Source organism: Saccostrea echinata, unplaced genomic scaffold (assembly GCF_033153115.1).
Source record: "Saccostrea echinata isolate AGI-Se365-2 ecotype Australia unplaced genomic scaffold, CSIRO_AGI_Sech_v1 ptg000030l, whole genome shotgun sequence".
In the NCBI taxonomy this organism is placed as follows: Eukaryota; Metazoa; Mollusca; class Bivalvia; order Ostreida; family Ostreidae; genus Saccostrea; species Saccostrea echinata.
Window position 1 is genome coordinate 7,009,601 of NW_026889779.1, and position 26,344 is coordinate 7,035,944.

At 32.3% G+C, this 26,344-nt stretch overlaps 1 protein-coding gene and 1 non-coding gene across 3 annotated transcripts; both read right to left on the minus strand.

Annotated features, from left to right (window-relative positions):
- Positions 1-386: 386 nt before the first annotated feature.
- LOC133197180 (cardioacceleratory peptide receptor-like) lies at positions 387-25,697 on the minus strand. Of its 2 annotated transcripts, XM_061333073.1 has the most exons (10): positions 25,058-25,696; positions 20,142-20,274; positions 18,508-18,611; positions 9,468-9,561; positions 9,064-9,185; positions 7,732-7,900; positions 5,352-5,489; positions 4,783-4,963; positions 3,785-3,824; positions 1,503-1,644 (listed from the first exon to the last, which is right to left on the minus strand). In XM_061333073.1, the coding sequence occupies exons 1-10, from the start codon at positions 25,208-25,210 to the stop codon at positions 1,588-1,590; spliced, it is 1,191 nt and encodes a 396-aa protein (XP_061189057.1). In that variant the 5' UTR covers positions 25,211-25,696; the 3' UTR covers positions 1,503-1,587. The 2 variants fall into 2 exon arrangements, with proteins under 2 accessions (XP_061189056.1, XP_061189057.1); XM_061333072.1 differs by lacking the exon at positions 3,785-3,824 and having other exon boundaries at positions 387-1,644; positions 25,058-25,697.
- Positions 15,994-16,066, minus strand: Trnat-ggu (transfer RNA threonine (anticodon GGU)). Its single transcript has one exon. It is a non-coding gene; the product is annotated as a tRNA-Thr (tRNA).
- Positions 25,698-26,344: the final 647 nt, after the last annotated feature.

Below are 26,344 nucleotides of genomic sequence, written 5' to 3' on the forward strand. Positions count from 1 at the left end.
GCAAGTCATTGTGACGTAGGCAACCCATTTTATACGATATAAAGTAATTTTTTTATCCAATCAAATACAGCGTTACAACCAGAATTAAATTATATTAACTTAGACGTAAAGCTTTCTGATGTAAATCATTGTCAAAATAAATTTAAGGATGTCCAATGCTGGCATACAATTTCAATTACAGGTAAAAGGAGTTTTCATTTTAGGTGTATAAAAAGTTGTTCCAATAATGAAATCTATTTTAAAATTCAGATCGAAAACTAGGCCATCATTTGTAAAATATCCATGAAAAATAATCACATTTTAAGTAACAAGTCCCTGTATAAATATTAATCGACTATCACTTTCTGTAAATGTTTGTAAATTGAATAATCATAAAACAATCAGTCAACATTATATATATCATCTATTTACAACAAATATAACATCAATAAATAAACTTACAAATATTTTTGACGTAAAAAAGTGGGAACATCACTGAATGATTTGGTGAAATGTAAAGACAAAGAACATCGATCACTCCCAAAAGTCCATCTAAACAATACAAACCTATGAACAGAGCCAAACACGTACCTCTGAAAACAGAGGTGGGACCAGGTGCCATGTAGAAGCGAACATTCCCTGCCGACCGGCTACACCTGCCGAATATCTTAACAACAAAATAATGTTTTTTCTTTTGTGGGAGATAACGTTTGCAAAATTTTAAAAAATGCTTAAATGGCTCATGCATTTTTTGTTGCAATAATGGCGACCGTTAAATCCGGTAATTTGTTAAGTTTAACGATATCATAACCTTTGGAGATAAAAACACAGCAACTGAAATACTAGTATCGTGACTTTTCCATGGCTTAGAGATGTCTACCAAAAGATCATAATATGCTACATAAACACAACCTTAATGTAAAGATGGATTCGTTTGCTTTATCATTGAACACATTTCCTAATGTAACATAGTAATTAGATGAACAGTTTATTTCTCGAATCATTTTGCCATCAAATCGATCCCCTTCTGAATATAAAAATCCCCATGTTAAGAGAAGAAAAGAGAAGAAAATATTTCAGAGATATCTGTCTTCCCACTTGTTTTTTTTTTTTTTTTTTTTTTTGGCAAAGCCTCGGAATTATGAGATGATAAAAATTAAGGAACTAATTAAATCTGAACCAAGACTACCTGTAATAGCATACCAAAATCAAATAGATTCAAAAACCAATCAGCTTGAGTTGTCTTAAATATCCACACACATAAAACACTGAAACTTGACTTAAGAATATTTTAGAGTTGCACAAAATTTCAACTATTGCCAACTACTTAACACACTAACTATACAATCTCCCGTCCACTTTGTACAAATGTATTTCATTTTCCAATTAAGTTAAATTTGTCAGCGAATTTTTGTCTGTAACGTCAGCTGATTTTGTGAAGGTGCTGTGCTCAGCACCAAGTCACACAGATCCTTACAATCCTCTGCACTGCTGAGTGCTGTATCGTTGGAGACCTCCAGTCGGGGGCTCCTGTTCCGAGAAGTGTACGTGCACTGCGTAAAACTGGTGGTTGGTGGATCAGTATAAAGGCGTCGCCGTGGATCAACATCATCGAGCATGCAGCATCCTAATCTCATGAGAACACACCTTATTATTCGGAATCGCCTGAAAAATAAATAGATTTCTATGTATTTTTTCATATCAATTTAAAAGTCACCGACTTGTATCTAGCCTTGATTTACAAATAAACATAGAAAAATGGTGATATTTTGTCGTTTTTAATATGCATAGTGTTACTGTCGAAAGAAGACAATGTTCTACTATATCTGCTACAAGAGCTCAATATTTCAACAAAAAAAAAATACAAAAAGAACGTACATTTAATTTTTCAAGGATATAAACTGTATTCCCAAAAAATGCAAAAGGAGAAAAACTGTTCACATATAATATACATGTGTATAAGGAATTCTTACAAGATTTTAAACAAAATCCCCAAGGGCCTTAACGGTCACCTGAGTACAATACAACACCGAAAGGATCAACGGAAGTATAAAATAAAACAAAATAAACTGATCGATGAAGATATGTTGACCAAAAGCAACAGAATTTGGATGATCAGAGATAAACAAAACAGTTCGTACTCAGTAGCAATTCCTAGAGTAGATATATTCACTTGCTTGTATTTGCCAGTGCTAGAACAAACTTTTTATGCAGTCTTAACAAAACAATAGTGATTGACCCATCACATATCACATTCCCCTTCACACTGACCACTCTTGGTCTTTACATAACATTTAATGTACAAAACGATATCTATTTTTGAATCATTTTTTAATCTATTAGTTACAAGTCTATCTGACCATTTAATACTTTGAAAGTACTCTTTGTATTATATATTATTAATTCTTGTATAATTCTTTTATTCGATTGACCTACCAATTACATTGTTTACAGTGATGAATTATCATAGGTGAATAGCAAAGGGCCATGAATTTCAAATTTGGAAGAGGCACCCTTGCTCCTCATTACCTTGCAATTAGTTTGTCTGCTAAATAAAAAGGGGGATTGATTTATTAATTGTATGTTCATTTACGTCCCATTCTAGAATTTTTCACACATATAGAGGCGTATTATTATTATATACCGGTGAAAGGTTTCAAATTTAGACTTACATGTATACTCGGCACTCAGTGCCATGAAGCAACGTTTACCGTGACACGGGACCTTGGTTTTCAAGGTCTCCTTCGAATGAATTGTAACTTTTACTTCTAATGCCGGGCGCTTGGCGAAGGAACAGTCACTACCTATCTCCAGGCCTCCAAATTACAAAGCAAATGTCCTACACTAGGCTACCGTTAATAAAGGGAGAGAAAAACATTTCATTATATGATTATATTAGAGTCCCACACTAAACCCAGAATACCTGAACCTTGAGCCATGATTTTTCACAATTTTGGTAGAGGGTTTAATGCTTAATACAATCATGCCAACAGGTTGACAGCTTGATATCTAGGAGTAAAGGAGAATTTTTTTTTAGATTAACCCCACCACTCAAGCCCCAGTGGACATCAAATTCATAATTTTGGTTCCCCTTTACCCATAGATGCTCTATGCCAAAATTGGTTGAAACTGTTTCAGCGGTTCCAGAGAAGAAGCTGCAAATGCTCAAATGTTAACACACAACTGACAACGCACAACGACGGACGAAAACTGATAGCAATAGGACACTTGATTGACTCAGGTGACCTAAATAGAAAAATCAAACTTTATCCTACTAAAACAAGTAAATGTTATCTTAAAATTACTGCTGTGCAATACTCATAAATGACTTATGGCTTCGACATTTATTTTTGATAGTGTTTTATTACGTTTATACTTAATATGCTGTTTTACCTAAATTTTGTTGCAATATATACGATAAAAGAATTATGTGCATGCAAAATCCTTGTAATTATAGTACATTATTAGTGAGATTCGAGAAGGATTCCCAACACTGTTCAATAAAAACTTTTCTTCGAGAAGACAAAAACAGCAAAGAGGATCCTCGTGTGTAAGTAATTCGTTTCATAACAAGCACAATATGGTTTACGTACATAAGAATTTCCCATGCACTGTCTCATAACAAACTCAGCTTTCGAAACATTTTCACAATTGTTAACATCGTCCTGAAGAAACGTCGACAGGAGAACAAGAAGTAAAAATTATGCTCTTTACATGCATTTCTACAAATAATCCACATCTAACCACTATATTTCAGTCTATTTGCAACAGTTAACACTTTCAATAATATCTGACCAAACACTACCTTGAAAATCCAACTGAAAATGGAGGAATACGCCCAATTTCTACAGAAAAAAAATTAAAATGATACTGAAATTTGCTCAATCTTTAGATGACAAACAAAGCGAATAATTGGTTCTGATTTGATGTTTCTTATACTTGACTGAATATTATATGTTGTCATTTATCTTTTAAATTAACAAGAACCATTTTATTTATTATGTTTCTATTGCTAATTACTTCTCCAACTATTAATTACTTAATGCATCTAACACACATGTATGTTATTTAGAAAGAAAACGTTAATGTTTAGATAATACACAGATGTATTCTGTGTCATAAATGCATTACACAAATTGCTAGCAATGTATTATGAACTACTCCTATAATTCATACGTGCATTTATTTAAAAAGAATTGGAAATAAATGTAAAACATATGTCTGTGAACTGTGCAAAAACAAGTGCAAAGACAAATGCAGGGATGCATAACGTAAGAGACTTCAATTTGAAAATGTACATTATGAAATTGAAATTCCTAATGAAAATGATACTATTTCTTTATTTCTTCATTTTCTCAGCCTCAATATAGAGAGTTCAGAAATCAAATTCTAAAAAAGTGAGTCTTTTCAAGTAAGCGTAATCCAGCAAGCGAGTGTTGAAAATTGACAATGAAAGAAATTGTGATAGAAATCCATGGCTCAGAGGCAACTCTTACGGATATATTGAGAAAGAAATATATCTTTGATATTATCAGAGGAAAAGAGAAGCTTTTCTCACACGTCTTTATATTTGGTAGTCCTCTTTTGTTGTTAACAGTTGATGTACCGAATAAAAAACTTTATATCTTTGAATAAAATAAAGAAATCTGTAAGATGTATATATCTCCCTATAAATAAATACAAATAAAATTAAAACCAAAAAAAAAAATATCAGTCAAAACACTAAAGTAGGAAAAACTAAAAGCAAAAGTGAAAAAGCTGAAAGAGAATCTGAAAACATGTAGTTATTGTAGTAATTTATACCTTAGCTGTCTACAGATTCTTGTACTGAATACTCCGTATATGATAGGATTAGCAGCCGAATTCAATGGAGCCAGGCTTTGGATGAAAGAATGTAAAGCCATCGTAGATTTATTCACAGGAATTACATGGTAGACCGTAAGCAGGTTAAAAACGAAGTAGGGACTCCAACATAAAATAAACACTGCCAAGAGAAACAGAAAACTGTCAAGTTTAAGTATTTACTGTTACAAGGATTTTTTTTTCCAAAACCAATATTTTGATTAAAGAAAAAAATAACAGTAACCACAATCTTAAGTGACGTTAACATGTTTAAGTACTATAAAGTGTAAACCAGTATTTGAGAAAGAAAAATAATAAAAAGATTTACCACATTCTTTAGCTGACTTAATGTTTTTTAAGTACTAAATATTGTTGCAGTTTGATGTCTATCACTAATTTAATTCTCCGTTTGATTATACGCACAGATTCATTTTTAATTAGGATTGTCTATATATATATATATATATATATATATATATATATATATATATATATATATATATATATATATATATACCAGTGATAATTACCAAATATAATAATGAATGTCATTTTAATGGTGCGAATCTTTGCCTGTGGGATGATGCCCCTCGAACTCATCCGGGTTTCTCTTCCCCTCATTAGTTTGCTGTCTTTGTATGAGATAGGCTTTTTATCAATCTGAAATCCTAGAACGATAATAATCAAACGAATTAACCGATAAACTGGTTAGCGAGACAATTTTAGGTAAAATACTTTTAACATAAAAAGGTTTCCTGTGAATTCCTCTGCAATCTCATAAATAAAATCTCCAAGGTTTCTCTTTGATAAGATTTTAGATTATTGTGCCCTTTTTCTTGTCTTTATAATTAAAGTTTTCATGGATGGTTTATGAAGAACTGAAGTTGCATAGAATTGGATAATTGGGTAACAGACATATTACATTATGGCATAATTGATTTTTGTGTACCAATCGCACTGAAATATAAAGTTTTTTCGAAAAAGTTAGCAACATAAATACATACTATTGGTCTGCACTAAAGATTTCAAATTTAATTATTTGCCGAAATCAAAGAAGTTAACAAAATAAACTTAGCATGAAAATCTTAAGGGATTAAAACAACATTTTATGATCAGGGCACTGCGTTCGCGTTTAAGTGTATTAAATATTACTGCCAACTTGTATTTGTCTATTTATTAGATAAACTTATTCACGATTTTGCTATAAAAAGGGGATCTATTAATTGATAATTTTAGTAACATTTATCAATGGGTCTTGAGCAGTGTAACTTCATTAAAACAAACCACACATCTTTTGGTTTCAAGAGGTTACAGAGATACATGTATAATGAAATTATATATATGGAGATAACGAACAGTATTCAAGTTCAAAAGTCCATTAATCAATACAAATTTTGGAGCAGAGCAAACACGGACCTCTAAAACACCAGAGGCGGGATCAGTTGCCATGGAGGAGTGAGCATCACTTGCGGACCGGTCACACCCGCCGTGTGCTCCTTGTCATGACCGGGAAATAACGGAAAAATCAGTGTGTAAATAATGGTCTAACAATTACTATGAAAATTGTCAGTCAGCATTTGACTTAATGATAGATTGTATTTGCTGACTAGGTCATTGTATCGACCATAGAACGTACGAAATGATGACTTTAAACGAGACTGCAAATATTCTTGTTTCAACAACTTGTTTGTCAATAACTTACCTCGTTTTAGAAATCGGTCATACGTAGAGCATGCTCTTGCGTATCGAATCAACTGAGAGATATAAACCTCGTATGCAGGTGATGAAGGTATATTGCTACATAAGTAAGGGAAGTTGACGATTGAAAAGTTAAAGTCATCACGTTTATCATAAAGTTTTGTTGTTAGATTACCATTACCTCTTTTTCTAGTAAAATATCCAAATATGAAACAGATGTGTCAGCCTCCTCGGTATCTTTTATTTCAAGCTCACCGGGATATATCGTATCGATATAAGAATGGAAATAATTACTGTTAATTGACAATACGTCGTCGTCGATATATCTAAATGTCGAGTTGAAGGCAACAAGTGTTTTCTTCTTTTCAAGTATAAGGTTTTGAACAAATTCTGCTTCATATGAATACAAAAATAGGTATGCTAATAACGGGGCGCAATTGGTACCCATGGGAATTTCAATAGATTGTTGAAAGACCTGGTCTCCAAAAACCACATAGATATTCTCAATCAGAAACTTAAGCATCTTTTTAATATCAACTTCAGAGTTCTTGTGTGTACAATCAGAATGTTTTTTAACAAAATAATTTTGCATATGACCAATGACGAGGTAAGTAAATTTACGAGTTCCATTTTTATTAAAAAAAACAGCTGTCAATGATATCAAAAAGCCTGGACTTTAATTTATCGTGGGGAATTGTTGTATATAAGGTTGAAAAGTCGTTTTATGCTGTTGATTTTGGTAAAATTTTGTGATTTCAAATTTTCGGAATGTTCCTTGGAATTTTTAAGTATCCACATCTGATTTACACCACTTCTCGAATATATTGTTGCACAGTACTCCTGAAGTTTCTCCTTCACTATGTTAATAATTTAGTGAGGAGTAAAGAAAGAGGCTTGGTAGAACATTTACTGGAACCCGCTATGTATCTTTGTTTGTAAGGATTTTTATGAAAATCATTTGATTAATACAAAATGAATCACGATTAAAAAGCATAAGAATATCTAACTCTTTGAAATGAACTCCTCACTCAAATATGCAGATATTTGGATGACTCTTTTTTATCCATTTTGTTCATTTCTCTTCCTTTATATTATCTCTTTTTTTGCTAGCAAAAAGCACAAATTACTATTTTTTATCAGAGAGATGGACATGTTGCATTTATATTTCTTATATTTATGAAATAAATAAATTTTGTTTTTCTTAGGGAATACCTGATTTGGCATTAAGAGGTTTATCCGATTCATGAACTTTTTTATCTCCTCCGGATTTTGGCACTCCTCGAGTATGTAACCAGATGATGTATATCATTGCGCTATAACAGATGCCGATGATGATTGCAGGAATGAAAAAGACGACGCAGGATATCACCGTTAAATAGATCTGAAATTAAAATAAAAATTATATTAAAGATTTCAAATGATTTCTCACAATAATTATTGAAGTGTAATTTTATATAACCAAATATTCTTCTTAATTTTTTATGCTCTCTACAAGAAATGATATGAAAGTACCCACAAATCATTTAATAATAATGTAAAATGTCGGAAAGAGAGTATCCTATCACTTTGACCGACATGTTCTCTTAACTGGCAGTACAAGAATTCTGAGATTTGTATTTGTTATACATTCTTATTGTAAACTATTGAAGTAAGCGTTTTGTTTTGATGACCTGATGAAAAAATATGTTATTTTCCAAAAAGAAGATGATAGAGAAACACATTCACATTGAGTGCCTTTGACATTTTACATATAAAAGGCAGCTCTGCAGAGAGTATAGGCTATGTGCGAATGATTGTGTGAATCCTCTGATGAAGCACATTTGTGTGTTTTGTTGTCATTGTTGGGCTAATAGCTACTTTGGAATGGAATTCCTCAAGAAATTTATAGTTGCTTGGTAATGAACTCGCTGCAAAAATCATCAATCTGTAGAAATCATCCAAGCAAGGAATACAGGTCATATAAAGAAATTGATTCATGATTGACTGATTCGTATTCATCTTTGGGGTTATTATCAATGTAAATTTGATCAATGTAGAAATTATACATGAAGCAACTTGGGAATAAAGCTGCCAAAAGAAGAACCTTATTGTAAATCTGACACTAACGTAGAACTATTCAATTTCAGAATTCACTACAAACAGAAGGAAGAGTTCCAATCACAAATTTTTTTTAATTAAGAATTCAATCCCTTTGGGGACATTCGGAACCCTAAAATTCGATCTTAATTTGTTAACAAAGCCCATATGTGGGTTTATACTTTAACCTTTGCAGCCGAAACAGAAACAGAAATTCATGAAACTTACAAAAAAATGCCGATTGCATCTCGACATGTCCGGACGAAAACAAAATATAAAAGCCACATATGCTTTCTGAAGAAGGTGTGTGGGGGGGGGGGGGAGGGGGTTAGGTGGGGGTTATACGTCGTACTAGTTTTTTAGATGCTTAAGTTCTGACTTCTGAAGTTTTTATACAGATATTCTCTCCTTCGTGAAAACTATTTATTTGGAAATGGCTTGTAAGAATAATTAATCAGAATGTTTTACCTCCCATTCTTTTGGTGTCAAATTTATATAACAAGTATCCGTTTTAAATAAGACAGCAAATGGAATGGAACAGAGACAAGCCAGAATCCAGCTAACGGCAATCATCAGTCGCGGTCGTCTCCCTGTAAAAAAGGTGGAAAAGGTAGAAGTTGTTGGTTAAAGAAATTCTCATGAATTTTAATAAGTTCATTTGGCATTTCAGAAATATTTTCTTCATTTTTTTTTAAAGAATATGAAGGCAATTTATTTTAAGAAAACTCGAAAAGAAAGATTATTTTTCATGCTGCCTATGATGTTCATAAAGACATCGCTCATGTAAGCGCTTTATTAAAGTATTACCTACACATTTTACACGATTTAAAAAATATTAATTCAGAGTGAATCAGGTTATTAGATATACCCACAACTGTCACTAAACCCTAGGGGTCTGGCAATGGCATCAAGGCGATCGATACTTAATGCCACAAGGACAAATGTCGAGCCATACGTGACCGTCCCCTGAAACAAAAATGGAAAATGAGACAGAGTGACATTAAAGAAGAGCAGAGGAATAAATGTCAAAAGATGATACACGATTAAAGACAGTTGGCAATGCCATAGCTTGATTCTCGATGACAAGATAATTTATTTTTATACGATGTAGTAGTATGATGTTCCGGTTAATGTTTGAATTGAAATCGTCTTTCTGAAAGAATTCAAATTGCTTAAATTCCTTAAGAATTCCAAACATTATTGCTATAACAAGATTCGTCATGGGGTTTTATTATGTAAAATTCTTCGCTTTCTGTTTTAGAAAGGAATTAAAATTAATGATCGATGAGCAGAGAAAATTTTCATCATTTTGAACAATTTTGAAATGTAATTACCAATATAATTTAAACGCTCATGTCAATAGAATCCTTACTTGTTATAAAAAAGTGATAAGGCTATCGATCTGGATTGTTTTATCCTTACAAGTCACTGTTTTGAGTGATTTTAATCCGAGAAATGATAGCTTTTTGTATAATTAGATCAGATAAGTATACCACTCGTCAGGGGTATTAACTGGGAAACATTTATCAGGAATTTGTAACATGTTATTCGTTTGATCTTCTAAAAACACATTTTGTTAGGTTGTATTTTCTGATATCAAAAAACTTAATTCTATGATCAGGGTTGTCTCAAAGAATTGAAATAGCAGGGGCATTAAAAAGTAGAAGGGGTTTTTGGGTTCCTACACTAACAGGGGGTTGAGAGGTAATACCAGAAAACCAGGGGATTACATCATTATAGATGTAGAAATTCCCCGTCCCCTGGGTCTTAGGAACAACTCTGATGATACTTCAGTTCTATGCACAATATTTAAAGTAAGAATATGGGTGGATAAATGAATAAAAAATACTATTAAAACTAATAATCTATGAAAACGAATAACTGACTCTTGCTTCTTTATTAATTATATTTAACAAATTTCTTAAAAAGATAAAAAAAATGTGCAATTCTTTCGGCAACAAATTGAAAAGGAAAGTATATCAGTTTCCAGCTTTTATATTTGAAAAAAGAACATAAAAACATAAAAACAAAATTACCATCATAGGGATGCATAGTATATTGAAGATATGAGTAAAATAAATGGCGAGCAAATTAGATTCAGTTGTGAAAAACAATATTTTTCAGTGGTGCAAGATTACATGCACTGTTTCGGAGACTATGAAACTATTTTTAAATTTAGAAAACTTATAGCCACGGAATATAGTAGAAAATTGTACAGAAAAAAAAGCAGAGACATGATGGTATGGTCGATACAATGACCTTGTCAGCAAAGAAAACATATTATTAAGACGAATGCTGACTGACGTTTTTCATTTTTTTAATTTTTAGGCTATCGTTTAAATAGAGAATTATCTCCAGATTTTTCCGTTTCCCAATTATGACAATGAGCACACGGCAGGTGTGACCGGTCGACAGGGGATACTTACTCTTCCATGGCACCTGATCCCACCGCTGATGTTTTTTAAAGGTCTGTGTTTTCTCTGCTCCAGATTTGTATTGTTTCAGTGGACTTTTGAGCTTGATTGCTCTTCGTAATGTCCATATTTCATGATATATTATCAAAAAGTATTTGATCCCTTTGTTGATTAATATTAAAAATCAGCATACTTCATCTTGTAATCAAAATTGTTTCCTAACTCAAATAGTTGGAAAGAACTTTAAAAAGATTTCAATAAACAAATTGCGCAAACAAGATATGCTGGCAAACATGATTTTGGTTTTTCACAAAAAATTTTAGAATCCATCCTTTAATCAAATTTTAAGTTTTCTTGACATGTGTTAATTTTTATAAACTTTTCATTAAGGCTAGTCAAAAACTTAAATAGTATTAGAACTTATAATACATTACTAAAACATATATGAAATAAATCATGAAACCTATCTTATATCAGGAATTATGATATAGGTGACGCCTTATAAATATATTTTTGATATGAATTTGGGATAAATTTAACGTCCTTATCACAGCTGTCTATTGTGTAAGTTTATATGCAATCAATTAACAAACCACAGTTTCTGAAATTAACAAAACATAAGAACTTTCAATTGAATTGGCTATTGTATAACTTCATAAACCCATCGAGAATTTACTGATGTCGAAATCACGATAAATTAAATTATTGATAATCAAAAATATCAAAGATAAAATTAAAAAAAATAAACGTGACTTTTATCACAGTAACAATAATAAATCTATGAAACTAAGTTGATTTTAACTTTTAACTACTTCATTGATGCTGTGTTCATAAAAGAAACACGAACCTTACACAGCAGGTAAGTACTTTATGTCGTCCCATGATACCTTGTGTAATGTTATTTTAATTAAACAATGAAGTCAGTAAATACATAAATGAATAATTTCATGAACTTGAGCCGGATGCAATCACAAAGAAAATTCTTTAGTAGTTTGAAATAACACATCAACGGAAACTGAATTTTCTCGTACATTTCAGCACAGTCCATAAATTTTAAACTAAAATAAATTAGTAAACAGATTTGTCTCATATTAATGATAAATTAAGGGATGGGATTTTTACCATGAAGACGTTGTTGCAAATTCTCGGTAAATGTAATCAATTGATCAATTATGATTCATTAGCAAAAGAATTAATTTTTGTCAAACTTTAAACATATTTTTGAGAATGTTTAACAATTACTTCACAGTAGAATTGAGCATTTAAACATGTGTAAGATCTAAATTATTCAGTGTTTCCTAATTTAATAATTGAATAGATAAATAAAAGATGCATCTGTCACAACAGCATTAACATTTTATAACAGTCGATACATGTTCAGTAGAACATGAATGTCCCATCTCCAATTGATAAGAATTGGTTTCATATTGCTGTTCTATCGAACGGCATATTATGTTATGATGATAAAAATTTCATTTTAAAATTGTTGTTTTATTTTAATTAACAGCATTATTTACATACTGTTAATTTCATGGTTGATAGACTCTGTTACTTAAATATATTTCAACTTATAGGCACTCATGAGAAATGAAAGATCTTTGAGCCTAGAAATCTTCCGTGCTTTTTATTTTTCCTTCGAGGTTTTTTTCTAATTGGAAAATTTTACTCAGATATTTAACGTTTAACAGTCTTAAATATCTTTAATTGAACAGAATATTGGGTATAAATCTTCAAGATACAGGCACATCTGCTGTATGACTAACCATTAGACCTATTTGATCTCTGAAATCAGATAAAGGCAACGCGATTCTTAAATCCTTTATCAGACTCATGTCGTTGTTAACCAAGCAATTTTCTGGTTGCTCAATTGCTGCAGACTTTTTAAAAAATGCAATGCACGGTCTTTGACTGAAATAAGTTGTGCATATTTTAAGTCAAACTTTTCAACATATATCTCTATATTGGAAAAAATAATAATAACTCGCAGCTTAAACTGTTTTTATTGCAGGAAAATAAATATAAATTGATAGTTTGTTATCAATTCAAACATAAATTATGAATTTTGTGTCAGTTTTACATGTTTTCAATATCTGACCTTAGTTGAGGTCATGTAACAGCGGTTTGAATGTAGCAGTTAATGTGACATACTGAATGTAATTAAGAATAGGCCTGCAAGCCTTATCATTCACCTGATATTTATATATGACTTACTCCCAAAATTATATTCAGTGTTATGAAGAGTGAATTTGCTGACAATGATGAAGATAAAGTTTTTTATGCAGCCTTTGGGCTCATCTGGACATTTTAGCAACATTAAAACCAAAAGGGGCGATACAATGAAGAAATCTATATTTCACGTTGTTGATCTTATGTAACTTAGTAACTCAACCTTTCGTTTATTGAAACAAACAAATGATATATCTGAAAATGGGAGAAGCTTTGTTTCAATCTAGGTTTTTTTTCAAACTAATTTTAAACACTGTACCATATTTTCCATTGTCAGTAGGTTTAATTGTAGAAGGTGTTCGCATTTTTCTTGCCAAGAGCTTTATATAAATGACACGAACAGTTTCATGACGTGGTTAATGTGTGGAAATTTCATAATTGCAAAGTTATTTCTTTAAAAAAAATTCAAACCTTTTACAATGAAATATGATGATTAAGAACAGTAGTCAAAAGTCCATCAAAACGATGCAGATTGCAAGCAGAGCAAACAGGGGCCCCTGAAAACAAGGTTCCAAAGAGGAGTGAGAGTCAAAGTTTACCTTTTACACCCTCCGTGAGCCCTTTGTCTTGATCAGTTACATGGAGTAATTCGTAGATAATCCAGTATGAAAATAATGACTGGACAATTTGAATTAAAACGCCAGTTAACATTCGACCTAACAGCAGGTTATATTTGAGCATGACCATTGTATCGACCATACAATTTGCAAAATGTAGACTTTAAACGAGATAGTTGATACCCTTGTAGCATCAACTGATTTGTCTGTAGTATGCCTCTGTTGTTCATAAACAAAACTTGTTCTTTCATATCGATTCAACTGGGGGACATAAACACTATATTAAACTCGAAATAAAAGACACTACAGATTCTGACAGATCTTGTTTTACTAGAGGAACATAGAAGACATAGAAACAACGAAACTTTATGTTAAATGAGAATTCAACTTTTCTATCATCAACTCTATGGTGTCTACTATTTTGAGTTCAGTGCGATATGTCGAATCAATGTATGAATGATTTTAACTTTCTTCAGATTACTTAGGATGGCATTGATATGAGCCCGTCGTAGGCAACATTTGCTTCAAATAAGTGTTTTATTATCCTTGTATTACGGTAAACGTTCCATATTAAAATGTTTACTAAGCATTTTAGGTGACAAGCCCCTAAACATAAAATATTCTTTTTTAATTACAAACGATCAATGTTTATGATAACCAAAAAACCAAATTTAAAAAAAATAGACTGAAAAAAACTAACACTCACACGTTTTTCCTTTAAATAAAGTTCTTCAGATTATATCGGGTTATCATGATACACAAATTTATCAGCATTTTTTCAGCAACAGGAGTGTAGTTTATGTTAATATCAATAAATGCAACATTGCTGTATGTTTGTCAGAAAATTAAACATTTTCAGCAGTATTGTCTGATCACATTGCTTGGGATAAAACCTGTTATCTTGATAAGTGGCTTATTGTTCTTATGAAGAAGGATTTGTGTGAATGGTGATACAAACTTACTATTGTATACACCCGACACTCTAAACCAGTCTTCCTAGGCTTATAGAAGATGATTTCATATGACGAAAGATATAACCGCATTATAGACAACGCCCATCAATACTGTTCACTCTGTAGCTGTATGTTAAAAGCTTTTTCTTCAGAGATATGTGGGTTTTGTGGAAGATAGTTGCCTATAATATTAAATGCTGGACATTTTTGTCGAACAGTCCAAAAGATACTAGAGCTCGTTATCTAATTACTAAGTATAGACGATAATGAAATTATGAACACATCAAAAGTAATCTCTCTCTCTCTCTCTCTCTCTCTCTCTCTCTCTCTCTCTCTCTCTTATTTTTTTAGTTTCGTTGGAGAGAATTTTTAGTGAAATGTGAAGATAACGAACAGTGATGATTCTCAAAAATCAATTTAAACAATACAAATTATGAGCAGAGCCAACACGGACCTCTGAAATCAGAGGTAGGATCAGGTGCCTCACGACCGGTCTCATCCGCCTTGTGCTTCTTGTAATGATCGGGTAAACTGAAAAAAATCCGTCGTCAATTCAATGTGAAAATAATGGTCTAACAATTTGTATGAAAGATGTCAGTCAATACCCAACGGGGTTGTTTCAAGGAGTTGTTTATCGACCATAGATTTTGTGAAATGTTGACTTTGAACGAGATTGTTGATATCCTTGTATCAATAATTTATTTGTCAATAGCCCGTCTCTTTTTAGAAATTTTTACGTAGAACATGCTGTTGTGTATTAAATCAATAGGGGGACATTAACTCCATAGGCAGGTTATAATGAAATATTGCTGCATAAATAAGGGAAGTTGACTTTAGTCTAGTTGTCAGTTTGCAATAAGTATAGGATAATGTGGGCCGGGTGTAAAGACGAATAATGACCACATAAAAAAGGACCGGATGCCAATTCTCGACGTTAACAAAAGACCCCCAGCCTTAGAAAAATTGTACTTTTTTATAGAAAAAGAACAATAGGAGTCAGTTTTCTACCTGTGCAACCTATAAAAAAAATTAAGAAATTGACCCCCGTTGAAAAATGACCCCATCCCAACAGAGTGATACAGAGTTTTAAAGTGGTGATTGCTGACAAAGTATGGGACTCAATATTTAATCCTCTCGCGTTTTTGTGACGAACACAGGAGAAACACGCAATTAAAATGTAATATCACAGCATTACACGTGTTAAGAATATTATTTTACTATAGATATGTCACAGCTGGTGAAAAATCAAGTCTCAACCGGGACTCGAACCCAGGGCCTCTGGCGTACCGTGCCAGCGCTCTAACCACTGAGCTATTGAGACCCGATATATTGACTGACTTTCACGCACCTGTGAACCCGGTGACAGATACTTATGGCAAACTAACAACAAAACTTCATGATAAATGTGATGACTTCAACTTTTCTATCGTCAACTTCCCTTATTTATGATGCAATATACAATTATCACCTGCAAATGGAGATAATTTCTCCAAGTTGATTCAATAGGCAAGATCATGTTCTACGAACAAACAATGTCTATAACGAGCCAGGTTATTGAAAAATAAGTTGATGATACAAGGATATCAAAAGTCTCGTTTAATGTCAACATTTTGCACAATCTAGGGTCGATTCAATGACCTTGTTAGCAGATACAATCTATCGTTAAGTCGAATATTGACTGACGTTTTTCATACAAATTGTTAGGCTATTATTTTCACACTGAATCGTCTTCTAATTTGTCCGATCATGACAAGGAGCACGCAGCGAAGGGATTCTTACATGGCACCTGATCCCGCTTGTTATGTTTTAGAGGTCCGTGTTTGCTCTGCTCCCATGTAATATTCCAATAGACTTTTAAGCCTCATTAGTGCTCGTTATTTTCATACTTCACCTATTGTGCTTTCAGCACACACACATACAAAAAAATCGAACAATATAAACGTTACAGTGGCTTTTGGTTAAAAACTCTTATCTTAGTCTTTCTTTATCATCCGTTTCATATTTGAATATTTTACAGTTTATAGACGCTTATGGCCAACTAACATCTAAACTATCTGACAACTTGGAGAGGTTAAAAACTGGCTTTTCCATCGCTAACTCCTTACATGTATATAGTAATGTTCCACTATTGCCTGAATATGGTGTTTAAGTCTCCTAACTTGTTCTGGACGCTCAAGCATGCTCTTAGTATGATAAACTTTTTAACAGATTCAAGATACTGACAAATAAGATAATGTAACAAGGCTTTCAACAATCTTAATCAATAATCAAAGTCAGTATTTCGAAAACTCCTGGGCCATTATGATAACATTTTAGCTAATACATTTATTTTTCCTCCTTTTTTAAAAAAAAAATATTTTAAGATAATACATTTTGTAATCTTAGAATCTTAATGACAAATTTACAAAATCCATGAAGGCTATAACTTTCATAAATACAATCGGGATATAATACAATAATGAGTTGCCGTTGATCAATATCGATGCCCAGACAAAATATATAGTTGTTCGGAAGAATTTGACATATGTTCTGACAAATAAGACAACAGTTCTGATAAGTTAAGAGATAAGATATGATATTTTTGTGGACAAATACTGTAAGTTCTTCCTTCGGACAAATTAAATACATTAAGAAGATAGTAGATTAAAATTGTTTATGATCATAATTGTTCGGACAAACTGATTATATGCTTGGACAACTTTGTTCGAACAGATTTGATATTTCTTCTCTAAACAAGGTTCATCATTCATCTGATAAAGAAGAGCATCCAGAAAATCAAAGAAGGTACATGTTTAAAGCACAGAGATTAATTGAACTTTTGGGACGAGATATGGATATCTGTATGATCAATTTCTTTTAATGACTTTTGCGAATTTGGGGGTTTCAATGGGGTTTCAATGAAGTTTTACTTGCAGTTAAGGTTAAAATTTCTTGTATCTCCACTTTTGTTCACCACATACAATGGATAATTTATTAATGCTTGCTCTTTCGGTTTTGATAGAAAAAATATACCAAAAGTCTCTAAAACATCAACCAATTTTTTTTATTTAAATTGCAAAATTCTATTGCTATATGTCGGGAAAATACATGTAAGTACACGGTTAAAATCATGGACTTAAAAATACATGTACTTAAACACAACTTGATAGACATTATAACAACTCTCTCTCTCTCTCTCTCTCTCTCTCTCTCTCTCTCTCAAGAATACATGAGATTTAAAAAGAAATTGTTCCAAACAATGATACATGTACAATTGTCAAATTAAAGTGGAAGCTTGTCCACATAGTGTAGACTGAAATTGATAAATGTCAATTTATCATAAAAGACAGATAAATTTATTTGAAAAATTTAATTAGACCAACATATCATCCATGTATCATTATACGTATACCTCAGGCGAGCATTTTGGTCCACGGACCTTTTGATTTCCAACTCTTAATCTTGTTAACCAAAAAGAAAAATACATTTACACCCCACCAAAATCTGCAAGGGGTCATTACTCTATGGATTCCATTTTTCTTCATGTAGGGTATGCAGATTCTAGGGGTGATGCCACTTTTTTACAGGCAAAAGGGTCATTTTTCGACGTCGAATAATGACCGGAGGTCAATTTTTGACGTAGAAAAATTACCCAGTCATTTTTCGACGTCGAAAAATGATCCCGGTCATTATTCTATAGGCGTCATTATTCGTCTATATACAGGGTGTGAGGTAAAATTAGTACACACTGGCAAATAGTACTTTGATTTTTAAATAACTCACCATCCCAAATCTAACAATTTTGCACATCACCTCTCCGGCGTACCAGTGAACAGTGAACCTCTGTATGAGATCGGGCAGAACACTAAAAACACCTACCAGCAAATCTGAAAAGGGATAACAAATCATTCTTGTCAGATATCTAACTTGATGCTATTTTCATTTCGTTCTAGTTGCTAACTTGGTATTTCTATTGCAAATTACTTCTTTTACTATAATATCTTTATGTAACTCAATAATGAAACCTGTGTTTCTTTCTGTATAATGCATTAATTGAAAACACGATTCTCTAATATAATCAGAGAATTAACTTATTTAAACTATTCTCATCAGAATTGAAAGAAAAATTATCCAAATTTAGGAAATCTCATAGGCTCTAAGATCCAATAAATTTTTTTAGTTATTACACGGAGAACTGGTTGTTTTATGATATGTCATTTAAATTACTAAAAAGAGGAAGAGTCGGGTAAGCATTACTTTTGTGAAGAAGCATTCCATGCGACAAGACATAAGTGATCAATAGTTTAAAACACAAATTTATAAATTACTCTTGATACAAACTACATGTGGGTCCTTCGGATGAGACCTTAAAAACCGAGGCCCCGTGTCACGGTAGACAATAAAGAACCCTCACTGCTCAATGGCCCTGAGTGCCGAGTAAAGGTCTAAATTTGAAGCCCTTCACCGTATATGGTGACGTCACTATATGAGTGAAAATTTCTTGAACGGGACGTAAAACAACACACAATCAATCAATCAAACTACATGTATTATATAGTATGTCCCAGGATACCAAAGTCATCACTTGTTGCATCATATCTATAAAAAAAAATATGAATATCTTGGCCTTAAATCTGAGTTTGTTCAAAAAATCGTTTTCCTCCAAACTTTCTGATTTGAAACGATTCCTTGAGTTCAATGGAGTTACATGTATATTGATACGGTAGCAAATTCGAAGTCTACAAAAAAAACATTAAAATTATTCGTGATTTTCCTTTACATAGATCTGAAAATGACGTAGAACACAATGATGTAGAACGTAAATGTAGATTTCACACTCCCTGACATACTTGTTTGTATTGAGGGAAAATGGTTTAGAAATGGTAACACTTTTATATTTAATGGATCTTCTTTCGAGACAAGTAAAAGTTCATTTACCATGTGGAACAGACCAAAAACACATCAACAGGAATACAAGAGACGTATTTGAATTATTTTAAATAAAATCAATAATCAGTTTTCCGATAAATCATATCTGTCTTTCGGGTAAACATTCCTATTCGTGTTTTACGACATAAAAATAAAGAATTTATTGCAGAAAACAAACAAAGTAATAATATTGTTTATTATTATTCAATTCATCGCAATTCATTTATTCAAATAAATACAGAAATCATGTTCTCAGCATGCCAGATTTTGTGCTTCGGATTTTCTTCTCTCATTTTACCGGCAGTGTTGTAGTTCTGAATGGCTTAGTGTATCTATCGTATTGTAGATAGAAGTGGATTTCGTTGAAACCAATTTGTGTATTTTACGTTATTAGTCACTGCTTATAAAAGAATAAGTGCACAAAATATCTCTTCAAGAATCTTCAGATTTTTCGATAGTTTCTAAGAACCATTGCTCTATATCTTTACCTGCAAACGCCAGCTGCTTAATGAAGAAATTCATGCGCGACTTCCGCTTGGAGACAGCTACTGCTACTAGCACTATGCTATTTCCAATCAGTATACTTAAGAGCAGTACTATGACTAAGATTCGTTGTTCTCCCTGAAATATAAAGAGAACGTGATTAACGGAAGTGATTTTCGAATATATTAAACGTAATTAAAAAATGGTATTCTTGGCATTGCTTTAATGTTTGTCTTCAATGGAATTTTTTTTAAAGAAATTAACATCAATTTGCTTACAATTGCTTACTTACTATAAAACAAATTAAATAAATGTTTGACACTTATTATTTATTATTATTATTACATATGTGAAAGAATTGGGGACAGTCATTAATTACTCAGTATTGTAAAAGTACGTTTATTCACAAATCAAACCATGGAGATGCAATATGAAAAATAAAAAATTACAATGCATTAGTATATTATATCATAGTGTATAAAAATGGCACCAAGGGACGCCGCCACAGTCAGTAAGACTGATGGGCTTGTACTCTGAATAGTCAAGACAACTCATTCATAAGTAAATATGCACAAAAATACACTGTATATAAGTACTTCGTAAGGTTAACCTTTAAAGTACGTAAATGTACACAAAAATATAAATTTCGTGAGATTAATCTTTAAAATAATAAATTCCAGTTTTCAGATCTAGAATTATTTTACTTATTTTTATTTGTTAAAAACAACTCTTACAATATTAATTCATATAAAACATTAATATGAGAGTAAAAAAAATATCACCAATGGTGGTGTTATTACATTTTCAAGGGTATCTTTCTTATCGAGGAATGCCTACATCCTCTTTCAATATCATTGTAAAGAATCAAAGAATATGCATGAAATTATGAACAAAGTATAGATCATTCAAATGTACGTTTAGTAAAGAGATCAAACTTATGTCACAACATGGACATTGAAGAAAATCAAACAAGAAGAAAAAGATTTAAATCTTCCTACTTTTCATGAGCAGCAATTGATTGCTTTTGTTTTTTCTGAATTTACAAAGATTTTTAAGTGTTTATTCACTGCTCCAAACGCTGTTTGCTAAGAATCTGTTGAATCCTGACGTAACTGTTCTAGTATATTTATCTTGGAGGAAACGCCATTCATGCTTTGTTAATTTGCAGTAGTTTATTAACTTAAATCTGTTCGGGGTTTTAGTAGGGATTTGAAATTTTCCCCGTTTCAGTATTCAGTGTGTTGCAATGTTTTCCTCATTATTAGCAATAGTGCTCTTGTGTGCTCGGCAGGTGCATTGAACGACTTAAATTGTTTTAATATAGTATGTAAGTTTCGGTAGGTTATGCAGATCGTCTTATGTGCATTTTTATCTATATTTCACATCAGTATTAAGGGCAGTTTACAATACAGCACAAGCTGACGCCGTTTATGCTGGGATCAAAATTCAACAGAATGCGGAAACTGACGAAGTTAAAAATAATTAGATCACTTTCCTGTTTTGAGCAAAGTACATGTTATTGAAACCTGTGGTGTGAGGTGCAAGGTGCAGTATACTGAATGCTATGTATTTGACAACCTCCAATTGTAATTTTAGTAGAATATGCCTTGATCACTGTTGATGAATATAAACAGTTTTATTTCCTATCTTAAATTGTGTTATATATTACGGTCTAGTCTTGCAACAACAGAGATTTTGCACACGAGCTAGTTTCAGTGTAAAAGTATAAAATTATATTAAAAAAAGCGAGATTGGCCATTTTTACACTTTTTCACAGATTTGCCGCCACATGTGACCGGTCGTCAGGGGATGCTTACTCCTTTTGCGTACCTTATCCTTTTTTGCTCTATTCACATTCCATATCATTTACAGGATTTATGAGATTGATCACTGTTTGTTATCCCAACCTGTTTCATCTTCGTATATGCAAAGTCATGTAGAAGAAGCAAGTCTATAAATATTAATGGCAAAGCGAGGTTTAGGAACTGTTAAAACTTTACCGAAGATTTCCACACATTTTTCAGAATCTTTCATTAAGAGGGACGAGAAGTAATTTTTAAAAAATGGAACACAAAAATCCCAAGGAGTTTGTGCTTTTGTTTAGTTAGGGTAATTCAAAAATCACATATAAATACATGTATTAGATAAAACCACTTAGGTAAAAAGATGGGTAAGTGGGTTGTTTCATGATCTGTAATTTACTTTTTGTACCTGTATCTCTACTTTAGATACGTGATTGAATTCACTATGACAACTCAATGTATCTAGCCTATAGTCTTGGATTGAAAGATATATTTCTTTGATAATCCTCTACAATTCTATCTTAACCAACTTGATGCTTTGTCTTATCTTTAGATACGTATTTTCGATAAGGGAGCTTTATATAAAGGACATCGTTCGGTATGGGAAATTGCGAAAACGTGTTTTGCATCCCTGTTTGGTAGCGGATATGCCTAGTTTTTCAAAAGAACATTAAAGGACATAGGGTACTGAAAAACACATCTGTTGTAGTAATTGGTAAAACAATCTGTACAGATTTCGTTTATCCATTACGAAATTGTCCTTCATAGCCAGTCTTATTCTATGATTAAGAATAAACAAACAGATGAAGAGGGGCTTTTCTGAATGCAATTGATTTTCAATTAGGTGCTCATATACCAAACAATATTGTAAACCAATCATAAATGCATAAAATACATCAATTTCCAAATATGCTTTAATTAAATTTCAATAATAGATATGAAAGTATATATTTCAACAATAAGTATATATTAAGGGGAGATTGCAAGAATAAGGATGGCAAAGGAAAACTTGATAAATATGTGATTAAGCTTTTAAAAAAATATGTTCTATTTTTTTTTTAAGTTCTACGAGCTACGTCTTTTAAGCGATAGTCCTCCATGATCTTAAATGGCATAAAATGCCTTCTCTATCATATCTTCTTTTTTTCAATTTCTATCAATTCTTGCTGAAAAATAATTTTAGAGGGTAAGTTATTTGTAGTTGATATATTTTTAAGCCTTATTATTATGTGTATGCAGATAGGTTATCAATTTCTTCATCAAACTGTTGGGCATCATCATAAAGGCATTTAGTTTTCACACTTGCTGTGATCCCTGGTGAAATTAAGTCTTATGAAATTCTGAACAGCATGTAAATATTACCAGAAAACTAGAGTTTTTATATATTTCCTATTTATATTTCCTATTGAAATTGGATCAAGTGCTTTATGATTCAATTGTTTCAATTTCGAGGGGAGAATAATCTTGATTGATTGTATAAAATTACGTCCCATTCAAGAATTTTACCTCTTGGAGATGTCACCATGTACGGGTAAAGGGCTTCAAATTTAGACCTTTACTCGGCACTCAAAACATTTGAGCAGTGAGGGATCTTTATTGTGCCAACGCCTGTCGCGCGCGACATGGGGCCTCGGTTTTTAAGGTCTCATTCGAAACACTCGCAACCTTCATTTTAAGTGCCTAGCGCCTGACAAAGGAATAGTTGCTACCTATTTTATCCACTTGAGATTGTCGCGGCCGAGACTTGAACCCACGTCCGATCACGAAGCGAGAGTTCTGCTTTGAAAAAAGTTATTTTGCCGTCAAAGTGGGGTTATGTTTGTACCCAAATAAAAAAAACAATTAACTTTTCGACCTCGTCAATTCATTTGCATTTAAACTACCGCAAGGCTAAGTTATATCTTTATAAAGGACAACTATATAACATGTACATTAAAACAAGGTTTTTAAAGTACTCGCATGATTTTAGTTTGCAAGTATTAAAGGATGAGATGGTTTTTCTCCATTTACTGTGTTGATGTTGTCCTTTAAATCTAAAACGTATATGTGTGAGTATGTGTGTGTCTGCTTGTATTTGTAATTGTTTGTATGTGTGTTAATAAATTGCATTTACTATTAAAATGTTTCAAAATAGGGTAGTATCCACGACAATTTATAAATTTGATTAAATACAAGAAAAGTGAAAGTTAATATTCTTAGGAACAATCCCAAAACCCTTTTATATTCTTGGCCATTCATATATGCAAGGTTTTAATCTGTAATAAAAATGTCTTATTTTGTCAATTAAGATCTGAGAATAAATCGTATAATAAGCAGGAATTACTGAAATCCCAATAGTCACTAATGTTTGCAATAACAGCCGGATCATAGTTATCACAATTTTATGCAAAACAGCGAAATTGGTTTTCTGTGGCCCGGTCAGTAAGACAAAGGTCGTCACAATTTCATTTCACGAAAGACCTCTTTAATAACAGGAATCATATTTTACAAAGTGTAAAATAATTAAGAAATATTAAGTTTTGCCGACTTTATTTTTAGAGTCATACGCTGCGAAGGTGTTTAATTTCTCAAAGTTCTATACGGATAAGCAATGAACTTAATGCTTTAATTTTTTATTTAATTCACTTTGGCAACTTGCCTTCCCTTGGCTATCCCTTATTAAGCCTTAAATTTCTTTAGTAAAATAGTTTATAGAATGTTAATCATTTACGGTACCCATTTTGATGCACCAGATGCGCATTTCAACAAATTATGTCTCTTCAATGATGCTTAAGAATATCAATTTGTACATAAGTAAATATATAATATAGATCACGTTGTATTCCCGAGAATTTTATTTTCGCGTAATTATGCGTGACTGCCTGCTTTAATTCTCGCGTACATTTGTAGTACAAAAGATTATATAGAGCAATAACCAGAATTCGAGAAAATTATGTCTTGCTTAAAAATATTAAATGGCCATCTCGCGAAATTAAAGTGTCGCGAAAATTTGGTGATCTGCAATATGATAAACTAGAAACATTTGTAAAACAATGAAGTAAAACAAGATAATTGGGTTCTAAACAAAATAAAAGCATTTAATTAGGTGAAAGCAACATAACATTTTGAAATTTACTTACCCAGAATTGGGGTTCTCCATAATGTTCGTGACGTCCATGAGAATTCTCCTGAATACAGGTAATATTTTCCGCAGAAAAATTCCTAGTTGAATCACACTTAAACGTTTCTTGAATTAACCCTCCCTTCTCATCCAATAGAGTCAAGTTCGTCATTGTACTTTCCTATTGTTTTCCTTAAGTGTTTTGACACTTCACTGGCTATAAATGTTATAGATAACTATGGCCACTCCTCCGAGTCGCATAATGCTCTTCATTGAATTGGTTATTGAGTTGATTAGTTTCACAATACAACTGTATTATTCCCCAATCGCACTCTCAGATAGATGAGGTGCTTTGTTACTCTCTGTAACTGTCGCTGGTCTCCTATCTTTTGTAGTAATTAGCAGATGAACTTTCCAATTAGCCAGCCTTGATATAACCTCCAGAAAGAAGGTGTATAAAACACATTGCTCTGCGTAAACATATCCTTTTTAACGTCACCAACTTCCTGTAAAAAAATTTAATGTGAGTGCTGAGTTGTCTCATTAATTTCAATATTTAGTAAAAGGTTTTGAAGCTTTTTTGCCGAAAAATGATAGGAACAAATGCAGATAGTCACAGGAGTATCATAAATGTATAGAACTCTCCGAGGACTACAAAGAACATGCAAAGCCCATCGATAATAAACAATCATGTGCCGCCTTCGTAATAATTTAATTAAATGAACGCTTAGAACTTAAGTTTTGTGGAAGATACAAAGAGAAATTTGTTCAGATCTGTTGCATTTACGAAATCAAAACAGGATTCTTCATTGTGCTCAATTCACGGTCTGGATTAGGTAGTCACGTTACTGAGTAATAGGCAATTCATGGAAAAAGATGAACGCACAGCAGGGAGGGCGTGGTGTGATAAATTGCACAATTCAGGTTGAATTGAATTTAATGTATAACTGATGAACTTTCATCTAGAAACAAAACCACTGAAATCAGTTTGTTAAGTTTCTTCCGGAAACAATCACTTTTGTTAAAAGTTTTGTTTCTTTTTTTTTCATATTATTTTTACTTTTTAAAGAACACCTTGATTACATTTGTTAAGTAATGAAGCAAAACATATATTTTATAGGAAAATGCACTGTTGTGTGCGTTAATAAGAGTAGCTGGAACATAATGACAATGTATTGATAAATCCACATGATAAGGTAACATGCGTCGTTGAGAAGATATGCTTAACGATTTTAATAGTACGATACCCACTACTCACACTGGGTCTTGATAAGTAAATAAAGACACACAACATATGTTTCACTAT